The sequence below is a fragment of the Myotis yumanensis genome, unplaced genomic scaffold, assembly GCF_028538775.1.
Source record: "Myotis yumanensis isolate MYYU_CA2020_CCGP unplaced genomic scaffold, mMyoYum1.0.hap1 SCAF_2, whole genome shotgun sequence".
NCBI classification, from domain to species: Eukaryota; Metazoa; Chordata; class Mammalia; order Chiroptera; family Vespertilionidae; genus Myotis; species Myotis yumanensis.
This window is the reverse complement of record NW_027223753.1, coordinates 28,323,135-28,339,645: the sequence shown is the minus strand read 5'-3', so window position 1 is coordinate 28,339,645 and position 16,511 is coordinate 28,323,135. Positions and strand designations below refer to the sequence as shown.

Sequence of the window (16,511 nt, the reverse complement as noted above, 5' to 3'; positions counted from 1 at the left end):
CAAAGCTCATTTGCTCAGGGAATAGTGTATGTGGAGGTTTTATGATTTTTTTTCCTTTGCTGGGCTCAGGCGCATTTCACCCGGAACGTGTAGGGACCAAAGTCAGCTACGCGTACATCACAGTAAGTTGTCTATTGATTTTCCTGAATGAAAATGGTCTGATGCTGCTGCCCACTGGTTCCTAAAGCCTGTGGTGTCTCTTGCCTGAGCATCTGTAAGCCAGAAGGATGGTGTTTCGATCACTTGGGGTTTCCCCTTTTTTCCTCCCCCTAACCTTTCTTCCTCCTCTTTTTTTCTCTTTGCTGTTTCTGCAGGTCTTAGAAGGGGATGATTCCCCAGTAACATTCCCTGCCCTGATCCAAGGTGCCCCTCCGCCTCCCTCCCAGGGAAGACTGCTTCTTGTGTGACGCGGGCCATAGGAAGAAACTCCAATGGACTTACACCGGGCAGCCTTCAAGATGGAGAACTCATCCTACCTCCCCAACCCGCTGGCATCCCCAGCGCTGATGGTCCTGGCGTCCACGGCTGAGGCCAGCCGAGATGCTTCCATCCCTTGTCAGCAGCCACGACCCTTTGGTGTACCTGTCTCAGTAGACAAGGACGTGCATATTCCATTCACCAACGGTTCCTACACCTTTGCCTCGATGTACCATCGGCAGGGTGGGGTGCCGGGCACTTTTGCCAATCGAGATTTCCCCCCTTCTTTACTACATCTCCACCCCCAGTTTGCTCCCCCAAATCTAGATTGCACTCCAATCAGTATGCTGAATCACAGTGGTGTCGGCGCTTTCCGTCCCTTTGCTTCCACTGAGGACAGGGAGAGTTACCAGTCAGCCTTCACGCCCGCCAAGAGACTGAAGAACTGCCATGACACAGAGTCTCCCCACTTGCGCTTCTCAGATGCAGATGGCAAGGAATATGACTTTGGGACACAGCTGCCATCTAGTTCCCCCGGTTCACTTAAGGTTGATGACACTGGGAAGAAGATTTTTGCTGTCTCCGGCCTCATTTCGGATCGAGAAGCTTCATCTAGCCCAGAGGACCGGAATGACAGATGTAAGTACTTTGGTGTGAGCCTTCCCCACCCTCAGTAAGCCCTGCCTTACAGTAGTGTTCAACAGGTCGTGGCCTTTTTCCTGTTCCTAGTAGTGGGAAGGGCCAGTTCCTTCCCATTCCATAGCTATGGAGTACTAACCTTTACTTGTCTCTGTCAGTAAGCATTGAGAGTTCCGTAGGAAATGTTTTCCTGAAGGTAGCAAGTTGGCCTCCACAATACCTTTCTCTGCAGGGCATGATTAGCTTATTCCCTGGGGACTCTGGAGTGAAGAGGGGTGCCATATAGGCACCAGGAGTGAATGTCATTTCATTGGGAAGTGTAGGTTCCAAGGGAATTTGGGGGGCCTGGAGAAACTCATCCATCCCTCCTCTCTTTGCTGTCCTCATTATGGTTCTCTGATCTCAGTATTAGATATTAGCTTTTCCATTGTATCACATCCAGTGGACTCCACGTGATCTTATTGTCACAGCTCTCAGCCCTTGTGCATATCAGGCTATTTTTCAGAGCAGGACAGAGGTGTCGTCAATCACCATAAAACATTTCAAACAGTTGTATTTTCCTTGCAATCGCAAGGCTAGAAAGCTGACTTCTCTTGGGATTTTACAGGTTTGCTGGATGCTTATTAAGGGGCCCACTTTCAGGACTAGAAATGGTTGACCCATGTGACTGCTCCATATTTGATGTTCACAATTATTATTAATTTCCGCTTAAGGAACAGCTTTCTCATGTTCTCCAAGTGCCTTTTTGGGCTCTGGCTACCCTCACTAATAGTTGGAACTAAACCTTGATTTGGAAGTTGTAGACTACGACTGCTGAACCCTGCAATCTTCTCACCTACTATAATAGAATATAACCAGAAAATAATTGTGTTTTAAAGCTTTTGGGCTGTGGGTAGACAGAGCAGTTCTCTTCAAGTCTGGTGAAAATTTATGAACTGAGGGTGTTTTCCCACCCAACCCTTTGTTCTAAGGTTTGCTTCATTTTGTTTTCTTAAGAAAACTACATCTGAGGTTTGCTTTCCCCTCTTCTCTATGTCTCGTGCTCCCGTCCTCTCTATAACTACCAACACGAATACCATTTTTTTTTCTCTTCTCTTTATGATGCCGAGGAGAGTAATAGAGACATTGCAGCTCTCTCCCCTGTCGGCACTGCTTCCTCAGGCTGTCTCCTTGAATTAGGCACTGTGTTAACTTTCCTGCGCTAAAAGGCATCTGCCTAAACCCAGCGTACCTTTTCAATAAAAGTCATCATAAAATCAACCTGCCTTGTAAATCCATCGCTCTTTGGTTTTGAAATATGTTGCAAGTGTGTCTTTTATGTCAGCCTCTGTAAGCCCGAGACCTCCCCACTAAAGGGAGAAGGCTGCTATGTGACAGCACAACTGCCCGTGTGCTCTCTCACTTCCACCTTTTCCCTTTCTGTGCAGCTGATGTGTGTGTTAGGATCCTGCTTTTTGGATATACCTACCTGCTGAACATAGGCTGGCTTTGTGTTGGTCTGTTTAATTTTATTTCGGTTTAGTTTTTATTTGTCAATGTGCAAGTGCTCAAGGCTAGCTGTAATCTGACCTCTGGCTAAAAGTGCCCTGGATTAGGGTGTGACAAATCCTGCCCCTTTTTTCTGCAACTACAAGTTGAAAATGAAACCCTCTTCAAAAATAATGTGCCACAAAGTAACATCTGCAGATCAAGATTCCTTTCTTCTCTCCTAACATATCCAGCTTGTCTCCATCTATCTTTTTAGCCCAAACCTGTGTCAGACCCCCAGAGCCAGGAGGAAGCTTGTTAGTCAAGTCAGAACTCATAGATGTGGATATCCATTCCCCTCTGAGTGTCAAAGCCATAACTCTTCTGTTTGCCTGGTTTGCATTGTGTGGTGGTGCCATCCCCCATGGAGATGGATCCCTCGCACAGGAATACGCCTGGGTGGAGAAAAATTAAATGAGTCTGTCTCCCAAAGTGAAATGGAATTCTGACCTTGAAATTAATGAGATTCTGATCAGAAGGGTGGGGAAACTTCTTTATTTCAAATTGTACGGTTACATAAATTAGAGCCCATTCTCCCTCTATTTGTTTAAAATATTCTTCCTTTAGAGAGTAGTTTGTGTTCTCCTTTTTTCTCTATCACAGATATTCAACCTATGGGTGTGCATGTGAGTGTGTGATGCTTGTATACCCACATTAGTACCTAGAGTTGCATTTGGGACTAATCCTTAGCAAAAAACAAAGGTGCCACGTGAAGAGGAGACTGCCCAGTGATGACCCTGGATCTGTGCTCCTCTTTCTTTCCTTTCCTCGCACAGTGTGGCAGCCGTCACAGGGTGGTACTGCGTAGCATCTGTGCTTTTGATTTTGAGTGTTTGGAAGGCAGGAGAAACATTTTTCTGTCGGGAAGGGTTGAAGAGGCCCCGTGACAAAGTCTGTAGCAGCTTTCTTGGCTCTTGTCATATGCTGATGTGTGTCAGAATATTTATGGTCTGTTTTATGTAAATACATATTTAAGGGCCGTTAGAAGGCCTGATTATTCCCACTAGATGCCTTTCAGGTCCTCCCTACAGAACCGTTTTGAAATAAGTAATATTTCTCAGATAATCGAGTGACAGTATACAAGACTGCTTCCAAAGGGAGAGCTTGAGGGGCAGATGGGGCAGGGAGGGGGATAGGAAGGCAAGAGGAAAGAGAATAGAAAGTGTTCAAAAGAGTAAAGTAATAGGTTAAGTGCCTTTTGCCCCGACTGCCAATATAATAAAATATAAACCATACATATTTTAGTTTTTATTCTTAAAATTTAGAGTTAATTTCTGATATGGTTGACTCATTTTTCAGTTCTCTTCATATAAACAATTTTTTTCATAAAGTGTAAAAACTGTTTTCATTAAATACAACAGTAAAACTTCTAAATAAGCATTTAGCAGGGGTGGTGGTGGTGGTGGTGGTGGTGGGTGGTGTTGTTGGTGGTAGTGGGGTGGTGTTACTGGGTGTGTGTGTGTCCCTTACATAGAGAAGTTTTATGACTGAGTTTTAGGTCAATGAAAAATCAGTTTTACAATGGAAACACTGACAGTTTTTACTGTTGCAGCCGCCCCCTGCTCACACACTGTATCCATATGCAGATATGTTCACATGTGAGAGCATTTGAGAGAGGGGCCTGCAGACATGGTGTAATGTACACATGTTCTTTCCTTCAATCTGAGTGCTGGTAGGCAGGATTTCTTTTGTGATTAAATATCCATTTTTTTGTAGGAAAAAAATGTAGCTATTTGGGTAAAGTATTGTGTCTCCTAGTACATGATTCCTGTTTGCTTGCCTGTTCATCTACCTGGCATCACAGGTGATTCCCAAGGTAGGTGTTGGGCTCTATGGGAAAAAAAGAAGCCTTTACTCTACAGGACTGACTTATTTGCCCTGGAAAAAGGGAGAACTATTTTGTGAGAAGCCGTTCGTGGAGGATGCATAATTCCCCAGGAAGGGGACTGAGGTAACTCCTGTTTATTGTCACTCCCTGAACCAGTCTCCCAGGGCTCCTTGTCCAGGGAAATGATGCTAAAATTTATGGACCAATTACAAACAGTCCACGTGTGTCTTACATATGAAGTGTCTACAGATATGTTTCCCAGGGCTTTTAAAATAAACATTTCCTCATTAAGGAAACTTTACAACAAAGGGAAGATACGTATTGTCTGCCGCCTTGGGCTAGAATCTATATATTTATTACCCCCTTAGTACTCTGGCTCTTATCACGTTCATTTCCTTATTTTCTTTGGACCACCCCTGTGCCTAGATTTCTGCCTGAGTGATGCAGTCTTTGGCCAGCCTGACCGTCTACCCACTCAGCCCCTGTTGGACTTGGCTTGTATGCATGCTTATTCGAGGGTTGAGAGGGACCAGAACTGGAGCGATGACTGGCCCTACCTTCTGGCTCACCTCAGGGATGGGCACTGATCACATGTGACCCTCCTATCTTGGCCTTTCCTATGGTTAGGCAGGTTCACAGGTAGGTAGGCAACTGGTAGCTCACAGCAACTGCAGAATGTTCTACTTTTGTTCTCAGATACTAAAAGCCCTGAGTAGAAAATGGTATTTTGTACTTGGAAATGTGCCTTATAAAGGCATGTGCCATTTAAGACCCTGTGTTCTAAGACTCAAATACCTGAGGGTACATAGGCCCCAAGCAGCCCAGACTGAGGAGGGTCAGCTACATCATAGGGGTGTTGTTAGGGAGGATACTTCCTAAGGGCCCCGGGTTGGGGTGGACAGGGACCCTAATTTGGGCTTCTAGGAGAATTGTTCTTGCTGGAAAGAATGTTTGGGGGCAGTTCTCAGGTCACCAGGCTGAACTCCTGGATTGTAGCTGGAGCAGATGACCACTGTGAAAGGGTCAGCAAATCACCAGACCGAGATGGTCAGATGGTTTCCCCTCTGCTGACTGCCCAAGACCTCGCCTGATTGTTGCTCAGCTGCTCCCCGGGTTCTCCCGGAGTCCCTTTAAGAACTCCTGTGATGTGTGTGGTTGGTTGTTCACTCCCAACACAGTCATGGAGACTCCTTTTCATGCTGCTGGGTTTAATTGTCTTGTTGGGATAAAGAAATGTTTGCACAGCTAAAGTGGGGCCGGGCTGGACGGGAGCGGTCCCTGATGGCTGCAGAGCAGCTGGCCTGGCTTGGCTCGGCGCTCTGCTTGCCCGCCCGCCCGCCCGCCCGCCCGCGGCTGGGCTCGCTCCCGCTCCGGCTCTCGCTCTCCCGGTCCTCGCTGCACGCCGCGCCGCTCTGGTCGGCGGCTGCCTCCTCGCACGGCCAGAATGCCTAATCACCATGGTGAGAAAACGGACACCGCGGCCGCCCTCCCTCCTCGCCCGCGCCCTCCCTCCCGTCAATTGTCATGCAGAAGTGATCGGGCTGCCTTTCCTCGCGGCCGCCAGCCAGCCCCCCGCGCTCCCGGCAAGAGGGTGGCTGGTCATTGATCGTTTGGGGGAGGGGGCGCGGAGAGGCGCGACGCCGGGCCAGGGGCGTGAGGACCACGGAGTGGGCCCCTTGGCTCCTGGAAAAGGACCCCCCAGCCTCCGCCACTGAGATGGCTTTCACGTGGTTCCAGACATGTTGGTGACTTCGCTGTCCCGCGGCCGGACTTGGAGGCTGCGGGAGAACTCCCGGCGCTGCCCCAGGCGGGGCCCGCGCCTCCGCCGCCGCCGCCCGCGGTCCCGGCCCGAGGGCGGGCCTGGTCCCCCACCCCCGTCCCGCCCCGCCCTCCACGTTCCTCGCCCCCGGGTCGCACTCGGAACCGAGCTCCTGGTTGGTTTCCTGTCCTCTGAGCCACAAAGACAGTGGGGCCGGGAGGGCAGTGGGGCCGGGAGGAGGGTGACCCTGGAGGGGGCACGCCCACGCGGGTGTCGGGGTGCTGCGGCACCGGCGGGAGGTGCAGGTGGGCGGGTGGTGTAGTGAGGAGCGAGGGGGTGACCACTGTGCAGGGAGGGGACGTGGGGGTGCAGGGGTGGGAGGAGGAATCGGGGAGGGCCCGGGGCGCGCGGAGGAGGGAGGATGGACGTGCACTCGCGCATCTGGAGCGAGCTGTTCCCTGGGCGCCGCAGATTCGGAACGTTTCCCCGTCTTGCAATTCAAATCTGTAAAGCGTTCCGGGAACGTTTCCCAAGCCCGGGGCTTCGGGAACGGGAGGACGGCCGGTCTTCGGGGCGAGGCGAGTCGCGGGCGCCGAGGACCGTCAGAGGCTCGCAGCCAGCGCGGCGGGGCTCGGTGCATCGGGGCAGTTTCTGGAACTCTTCCCACGGGGAGTTTCCCGGGGCTGCCTTCCGGCCAGCCGCCCAGGTTGATTATTTGGTGGCCTTTTTTGTTGTTTGAAAACAAAAAACACACATTGTATCCAAATAACAAAAGTTGCTCTCCCTCCCCACCCCCTTTCCTCATTAGGCAAGGAAAAGGAAACTGAAAAATAGAATTATATTTTATATTGGTTTTTCTTACTTTTAACCCTTTTTAACTACTCCCACCTGGTTAATAAATATTAGCACACGTTGAAATGTATTCTTTGTAAATACTCAGGATTTGGAGTGACAATACATTTAATAGTTATATTTTTATCATTTTTTCCATATTTTTATATTTTAACTATTATTAACCACATCTGTTGGAATGTACTTTTTACAAATGTGTGGGATTTAGAGTGATGATACTTTTTTGGGTAAAATCCACATGATTTTAACATCAAAATAACAATAATTTTTGGATTTTAATATGCTCTTCCAACAGTTTAACAGCATTTCTCTGTGCTATTTTACCCTCTTAAAAAGAGATGAACTACACACTTAAGAATAACTTATTGCTATATATCAGCTAAACTGCCTTAAAGTTTTTTAATACCATTTAAATTGTGACATTTGTGGTTGAATAGAGTGGCTCAAAGTGTATGCTACAGGGTGGGAATTTGTGAATATCTCTATCTTTGGGGCAAGGGGGAGAATTTTCTACAAAAGAACTTTCACCTACTTTCTCTCTTATGCCTTGTCAAGGGAAAGATCCTGAATTGAGACTCTGGGGTTAGGCCTGGAGGAATGATAGGCTGTGGTATGAATCAGTAAACCTGGTAGATGCTAAGTAAAAAGCAATAATTTATTCCCTCCTAGCCTTACCCAGTAGATCAGATATTTCTATTATCTTAATCACATTTTAGTTTTAGTATTACAATTTTTTTTTTTTGCATTTGTGCCGATCACAATGAAGGTTTCAGTAAGTGTTAGTTTAGTGTTGAATACATTGATGGTGATGACTATAATCTAATTTTTACTTTAAGTTTTTATCCATTTGTCACTCTTCGGCATTGTACTGGATAGTGTCTATAAGACTGCTCTCCCGGAGGTATAGAGGTTTATGGAAAGAAAGGAAGAATTTACTTATGCCTTGAGGTTTGATAATGACAAAGGTAGGTAGAGAGATTTTCAAGACATAAGTGAAATTTCCTTTCTCAAATATAGACTTATTTTGTTAATTATGTTGGCTACTAAAACAATCATAACTTTAAAAATAATCTAAAACTTTCTTTTCTTTCTTAACACTCTAGAAACCTAAAGTTGGAGTATTTCCTCTTCCCAAATGTTTTCCCACAGCAATTACATCCCCTTCCATGGAGTCCACAAATACAGATCTGCTTTTGGTGTGCATTTTGGGGGGTGGGGGTAGTTCCTACCTACATCCTGGTTGAAGCTAGAAATATACAAGTGATATGAGGGCTTTGTAGATACATAGAACCATTTGGCAATTCAGACGTTCGACCGTCCATTTTCTCAGTAGAGTGTGTTCTGACCAAAGACGACCTCGAGCAGTGGTTCTCAACCTTCTGGCCCTTTAAATACAGTTCCTCATGTTGTGACTCAACCATAAAATTATTTTCGTTGCTACTTCATAACCGTAATGTTGCTACTGTTATGAATCGTAATGTAAATATCTGATATGCAGGATGGTCTTAGGCGACCCCTGTGAAAGGGTCGTTCGACTGGCAAAGGGGTCGCGACCCACAGGTTGAGAACCGCTGACCTAGAGGCAATGAAAGTTATGTTTTTAGGGGAGTGCGCTCTGTTCAGCAGACACAAGCTTTAGGCAAGTCTAGAGCTCTGTGTGTGTGTGAAGAGGGAACCCTTTGGTACAGTCTCATGAGAAATCAAGCCCAGTGAGCCTGAGTGTGACTCACCAGGCGAGGGTTGTCTTTTTCCACTGAAATTCATCTGCAGGCTGAGAGGTATGGCTTTGCATCATAGAACAGCGGACAGTCAGGAAGATGCAGGGAGGGGGAAAGGGCCAGCCTGGAGAGACCTTTGCTTTATCTTCAGGTGTGTGATTCCCATTTAGGTGCCAGCTAATCCTGTACTGCGCTCATTTGACTTTCCTTTTGGGGGTTTGCCTTAAACCAAGTTAGAGTGGTCTAGCATACTAAATGCCTGTTAGAAGAATAAATGCTGTATTTGCCCCCTTTGAGCCACAACTTGAAGGTGTTTCAGATCAAAGGTGGGGAGGCAATATGACATAGTTATGAGTTCTGCCTCTGGAATAAAATCCCGACCCTTTAGCTTACTTTCTCTGTGACCCTGGGCAGATTACCTAACCTCTCTGGGCCTCAGTATTCTCACCTGTAAAGTGGGAACTGGACAGCCTTAAAGAGTTGTTGTGAAGGACTGAATGAGATGAAGTACACAGATAATGCTTAGAGCAGTTACTCACACATACTAATTAATACATAATGACTATTATTATTTCAAGGACAATCTGGTGGTACAATCTTCATTGTTAAAAGCACTGATGTGGCCCAACACAGGATCATTAACAACTAGCATGCATGTAGGATCCTTTTACACACTCGTGCCTCATGGCAAAGAGGGAGGGAGAAGGCTCAGAACCCTTTTCTGTGATAACCAGCTGCTTTTCCTCCTTTCATTGTTATCCATCCACCAGGATTAGCCCTGGTTTCCCTCTGACCTGCTTCTCTCTTCATTTTATTTAAATGGAAGGGTAATATTAGAGTTAAAGAACCCGAATCTCTGAGTCAGGAAGGGACTTGACTAAGGTTAGATATCTATGCAGTGACTCAGGTTAGAAAATCTGAATCTCATCATATTTTCTTATTCTGAATTTTGTATTATCAGATATTATTTGAAATAAATGGGCCATTAGAATTTGTGTGTGATAGAGATTTGGATGACATATAATCAGATTTGCTATAATGGTATTTGACTAGTATTTGAATTCAAAGTCCCAGAGTTTCAAGTATGTCCTTAGATTTTAAGTTATACAGGCACTTTTACCCTCTTGCCTATGTGAGAGAAATCTGTGAACCTTCCCCCATCTGTGTGTGTCACAGTCCCACAGCATGATGGATTGTCTCTGCTTGGGGGAGGCTTAGGATGGGGCTTGAAGGGGCCTTGTAGGTCAGGAGAGAAATACAGCAGCAGGACTGAGCTGGGGTGGGGGGGGTGGGGAGGGATTAGCAGGGGAAGGGGAGGGCAGGGTTGGGCGGGGATGGGCCTCTTCCATAGTGTCTGTGTGCATTCTCTTCGGAGTAAAAGAGGGCTGTCCATTACCCTGAGCACACAAATAAACTCAGTGTTTTTCTCTTTGTAGAGAGAGAGAGAGCCCTATGGGGCTTAGGAATACTAAAAAAATGACTCTGCATGTCAGTGGGAGAGGATAGGAGAGAGAAAGACTGCCCCTCTGCCTTAGATTTGAGTCTTAGGACCTTAGATTTGATTCTGTTATTTAAATATAGTAGCTCATATTTGAAAAGTCTCTGTTCACATGTTTGTGTAGCTGAAATAGCCATTGGAAGCCAGTTGTTCAATACCTCAATCCCTATCAGTTCCTTTATGATGTCCTTTAAAAGAAGAGGTTCAGGTCTGTGCTGGGGACAAAGTGTCTCTAGATCATAGAGCACCCGCTTCTCTTCTCTCCCTATCCTCAGTCCTGGCCACATATAGACACAAAGGTGTATGGGAGGTAGGGAGGGAAATGCTGTTTTCATGTTTAGTTTTTAAAGAAGAGGGGAAAGTCTGGGATGTAGGCCCAAATGCCAAATCATAGTTCTGAAGGAATTCTAGAGAAGGAAAGAGTTGGGTCTAAAAGATAGAGGTAAGGCTAAGTAATCAGCAGGATTGCAGTTAGGGCCTAGGCTTCGGCTTCCTTCCTGAGCCGTAAAAATTTTTTTTTAAAAATCCTTAGAACAACAAAAGTCTGGACGCATGGGCTTCCTTCCTGACAGGCCAACCTGGTGGGGCTTCATTCAGACTGAGCAGCAGTCAAGGCTGATTTATGGTAGGAGATCCCAGACAGACGGGTGGGCTTAACCCTTTCCTAACCACAGAGAGAGTGCACTGCAAATGCTGTCCACTTCTCCAACCTCCCATCATGATGTCTGTAGCTTTTGTCATTTGTTCTTTACTGAAGGAGAGTACTTGCTGCTGAAGCACCTAATGTCTCTTCAATGAGTCAATGGGAAGTTGAGCGACTTGTAAGAGATCTTACCATCAAGTCTGTGACAGAGCTGGCATTGTGCCTTATGGCTGGTATAACGCTCCGGCTCTTGGTGACATTATATTGACTTTAGAGCATTGTGTCCATCTTTGATCATAGGCAGTGCCCCCTGGAATCTGTATTGGGGTGGACCTGTGAGCCTCAGTTCTACCTCTCTATAATACTAGTATTGCAGGAGGCATATCTTAGGTGTTTATTGGTGGCATTGTGGATAAAATTGTGGCAGAGTACATGAGGCATGATTAAGTTTCCATACTCTCTTGGTAGAGAGTATGATGCACTCATTAATACATTTAGCCATTTATCCAGTATTTACTGACTGCCTGCATTGTTTTAGACATCATGTTAGGTGCTGGAGATATGATGATAAGCAAGACAGACTGTAGTCCCCTGCCTTCCTGGAGTTTAATATTTAGTAAGCAACTGCAGGATATTGTGAAAGGTACTATAATAGGGGAAGTATAAAATGCCATGGGATTAAGAGCAGGAGCACCTAATCTTGCCTAGGAGTCAGGGATAGCTTTGAGTTGATATCTGAAATCAAGAAGGAGTTGCTTACTCAAAGGGGTTAGGGATGGCTGTTTGGTTTTCTGGACAAAGTACAGCATCTAAGAATGGAAGAAAGAACTGCAGAGCTTCCAAGAATTGCTCACACGATAAATAATAGAATTTCTCTCCACCAAGACCTGAGGCCTGACCTCAGATCTCTATAGTACTTCATCCTATATTCAGGCATTCTTGAGAAAGTCCATTTGATGCTTATGTGTTTAGAGTCCCAGTATCATATAGGGTCTTACTTTTAAAGTAACTTTCTTTTTGCTGCAGAAAGCTTTATTGTTTCCATTTGGTTCAATGCATGGGAGAGGGCTTCAGGTGGTGAAAAGAATGGCTAGTAGTTTTGGGGGGAGGCTCAGGCAAAAGCCAGACACCAGGGGAATGCAGAGGGGCCCCTCAAAGGCTTCTGGGCTCTAAAATCCAGCTTGAGGGTGAGCCTTTCGAAGAGATACTTGCCCAGCTCAGCCTGGGGCCAGCCTGCGGATGTTAGTCAGGTGTTGCCCATCTTCTTGATGAGTTTCACCTCCTCACCCCGGAAGTGGTTGTCCAGGAAGTCACAGAGCTGAGGGTCTGTGCGGGTAGAACCCAGGACTTGTAGCTCCAAACGGGCCTGGTTTAAGTTCTCCCATGGTGGCTTCCATGGCATCCTGAGTTTTGCCCCATTCGTCTTGGGAAGGCTTCAGCATGTCCTGGAAGAGAATGCTGCCACCGCACTGGTTTTGCATCTTTAAGAGACACTTGGAGCCCTCTCGCTTCTTCTCCGACAACTCCCTGAAGAAGTGGCCCATGCCCTCCAGAGGCACATCGTCGTCGCAATCGAAATAGAAGCCCAGGGACAGGTAGGTGTCGGAGGCCCGCAGATGCAGGTTGGCCAGGAGGTTGACGGCAGCCTCCACCTGGGTGGAATTGTTCTGATGAATTCGGGAGCTCATGGTTGTTGGGCAAGGTAGGAAAAAAAACTGTGTTGGCTGATCACAGAGGTGGTTCCGAAGGTAGTGACTGGAAAAGACGGTGGCGGGTGGTTGGAGGCTGAAAGAAGGAGCATCCCTGGGTCTGTTCCATCCAAATACTGTTGAAGCAAGAGACAGATTCAGGACCACCGAGGGCACTGTAAAGTAACTTTCTATTCCATGCTTCTATGCCTGGATCTATTTTGTTCATCAGTGTATCTTGTTCATTAGATTCCACATATGAGTGAGATTATGTGATAACTTGTCTTTCTCTGACAGGCTTACTTCACTTAGCATAATACTCTCCAGGCCCCTCCATGCTGTCTTAAAGGGCACGAGATCCTTCTTTTTTACAGTATTCCGTGATATAAATGTACCACAGCACTTTTATCCACTCATCTACTGATGGGCACTGGGCTGTTTCCAGATCGTAGCTATTGTAAATAGCACTGCTATGAACATAGGGGTGCATATATTCTTTCCTAGAACAGACTGACGAATCTTAGAGGGAAGGAGGATGGGAAGAGATTAACCAAAGAACTTATATGCATAACCTGGGGGGTGAGGTCAATGGAGGAAAAAGGGGACCTCTGTAATACTTGCAATAATAAAGATAAATTTTAAAAAAATAAGGTAACTTTCTAAAGATAAATCACTATGGAATACTTTCTGACGACATAGGATATCTTATGAGCACCCAGACCATGCTTGGTGTGAAGAAGACACACAGGAAATGTTTGTTGACCTGAAGGAAAATCATTACCATGTGGATGTTTAGTGAGGTAGATCAAGGGCCCTACCTTTTCTAAAGTTCAGGCTCAGCTCTATACTTTGCCTCGCACAGAGACCTAGAGTCCTCCCTTAGCCGTCAAACTAAGCCACATAGCACCAGGGATTCTTGGCACGATTTCTTGGCAAAGTTTCCGATGGGAGGTGCATTGCTCAGGCTTGGCTTTCATGAGGGAGGGTAGGCGTGCAGTGCCAAGACTATTGAAGAAGGAAAAAAAGAGACGCACTGTTGTTGCAGCCCGGCACACGTAGGCATACTGAAAACAGTTCCTTCCAGCCACTGCCTCCGTACTCTGCCATTCCTCTTGTGGTTTTCCTTCCCCGGCCTCTTTATCGTCATCATCTCTCTACATCCACAGCATTTCCTGAGCTCCTGTGTGTAGAGAGCCGTGCTCAGTGCTGTTGCAGGGGCATCAGAGAAGTAGGAGATGAGACTTCCTCTTCTTGAGGGCCTTATGGTTAAGGTGAGTAGTTAAGATATATATATATATATATATATATATATATATATATATATATATATATGAAAAAGAAATGATAATATATTTTTAAAAACCAGACAATCAGGGCTCTAGGATTTCAGGAGAAGGAGTAGTCCCCCAAGGCTGGGTTCTTAGAACGTGATCTAAGGACCATCTGCTTCCGGATCACTTGTGGTAGTGGTGGAGGAGGGTTAGGGTGGAGAATGCTATTTATAATTTAGATTCTCAGGGCCCACACCAGATCTCAGGGAATGTGGCCTGGAAAACTGTAGGTGTAGTAAGCAGGGGATTCTTATGCTCCTTAAAGTTTATGAATTACTCACCTTGGGTGGAGTGAGAGTTTCAAAGACAAGCTTCCAGAGAGGAGTACGGCCTTGGAGGAAGGGGAGTTAGGACTAGACCAGTGGTCGGCAAACTCATTAGTCAACAGAGCCAAATATCAACAGTACAACAATTGAAATTTCTTTTGAGAGCCAAATTTTTTAAACTTAAACTATATAGGTAGGTACATTGTTATTAACTTAATTAGGGTACTCCTAAGCTAGCCTTTGCTAAAAACGTCCTCAATCTGATTGAGGTACGTTCACTGAGGTCGACCCCTTCCAACTCTCCCATCCACACTCGTCTTGTATACTTGGCACCTAAAAAAATGTTTCATTTTATAATAATAAAGCCACCAACACAAAATAATTACAATTCTTAAATTGATGACAAAAATACCTGTAGGATTTGCAGCTGGTTGGAAAAATACAGGTAACTTTATGCTTCGAGTAGGTACTTTTGTCACCTGAGCGCGATTTGCAGACGTGACTAGCACTAACCACTGCACAATGAGACTGCTGACTGGTTCACTCAACTTGTGCATGCATCACGAGCCCCCCCCCCCCCCCCCCCGGGCTGCGTAGCCTGTGGCCCGCCTGCGCCCCTGTCTCCTGTCGCCTGACCGACACCCCCCACTTCCAAACCACTTCTTCAAAATAGACTCGCCCAGGCCGAAAGCCGACTTCTGCGCATGGGCCACAAAGTTTCCATCGAACTGTACGTACGTGCGTGCCCGCACGTGGTATTTTGTGGAAGAGCCACACTGAAGGGGCCAAAGAGCCGCATGTGGCTTTTGAGCCGCAGTTTGCCGACCACTGGACTAGACAATTAGAGAGGAAAAGTCTGGGATTCCATCGAGGAGCCCAGGAATGATCGAATAAAAGACACAGGGTATGCTCATGACAGAGCCTTTCTTCTCCAGCCTCCCTTCGGCAGTTGGATCTGTCCAGCTGCCTCTAGTTCCCCCCTTTGCCTTTGCTCCTCCTCGGGTTCTTTCCATTTTCCTCCCTGATTGCTGATCAGCTGGTTGTATATGCTCAGACAGCCCCTTTCTTGGTGCAATATTGTAATTATGAGACAGCCCAGCGGAGGGGTTCACAGTGCTTAGCCAGATGTGAGGGAGGCCAGTCATGCTTTGGTGCTCCTTGGGGCTCCAGCCAGCTTGTCTTCTCACTGCTGTTATACTGCCCAGAAGGGGCTGGAGAGGGTTTTTGCCAGCTTATTCTCTCCTCTTCCCCAGCCCTTAAGCTTTCTTCTTATGCTAAAATGCTCATTTGTAAAGAAATAAGGGTTGGAGGATTAGAGGAATCGCTCAGTGGCAGAGTTATTCACCAACACCTGCAGATTGTCAATCTAATTGAAACTTTAACCCTTCTGGGGGCAGCTGCCAGAGGGTAGAAGTGAACCTGGTGCTAGGTTCAGGTGACTTCAGCCACCTGTATGCTAGTGGATGTTCTCGTCAATCTTGGTAGTGGACTTGGGGGTGGTGTCCTTTTCCCAAGACACTTTCTCCCTTTTAAACACTCATGACATTGTCTTACATGAATTGCTGAATTGTCCCACCTCTTTGGCCCATGTCTGTTTCCTTGTACATACAATAATCTAGTGTTTCTCCTCATGTAGCACCTAGCTCAGAAATACTGGTGGGAATAAGTGAACCCAAACCGCGGTTTTCTTGGCTGAGCTGTGCTGGCTCTCCCACTTTGACATAGTCTGAAGGACCACCCAGGGCTGGGCACCTCCGGGCATCTTTACAAGTGGGAAGCGATGACTAGAAATGGAGGCATTGAGAACAGTTCAGTAATAGGACAAGAGCACAGAGTCAGAAGCTCTGGCATGTCATGTACTAGCTGTGTAACTCATATCTAAAATGGGAGCTAGCGACTAAGCCTTGCTCTACTTACAGGGCTGTTGAATCTGAAAAGATAACACAGACGTGTTTTGTCATGTAAAAGTAACCATATGAATGCCTCCCACCCCTCTGCGCGCGCGCGCACACACACACACACACACACACACACACCACACAAAAACTTCCGTTCCTTCCAAGAACTTCTGTCTAAACAGTAGAATGGTCTTAGGAGACTGAAGTAGTTTATGAAATACCTGAGTATTCAACCTAGAGGGAGCCCTCTTACATGCTGTTTCATCCTTGAAGTGGGCTCCAGAAGAGTCTGCATTCCCTGACACTGGCTGTAGCGTTATTCTCCTCCGTGGTCTGGGACGAAAGTTTTTTGTAGGCTTCTGGTGAATGTAGATTGGCAGGCCACTTCCTATGCAGATCTGTGGCGTTGCAGCTGAAATGTTATTTTACCAGATTACCACTGAAAGT

At 46.4% G+C, this 16,511-nt stretch overlaps 1 protein-coding gene across 2 annotated transcripts in view; it reads left to right on the top strand.

The window, feature by feature from the left end:
- The first annotated feature begins 416 nt into the window (after positions 1 to 416).
- Positions 417 to 16,511, top strand: part of RNF220 (ring finger protein 220) — a 231,288-nt gene continuing 215,193 nt past the window's right edge. For both annotated transcript variants that reach the window (XM_070404907.1, XM_070404906.1), the window contains exon 1: positions 417 to 1,056. In XM_070404907.1, the coding sequence (XP_070261008.1) occupies positions 432 to 1,056 (625 nt within the window). In that variant the 5' untranslated portion in view covers positions 417 to 431. The remainder of the gene's footprint in view (positions 1,057 to 16,511) is intronic.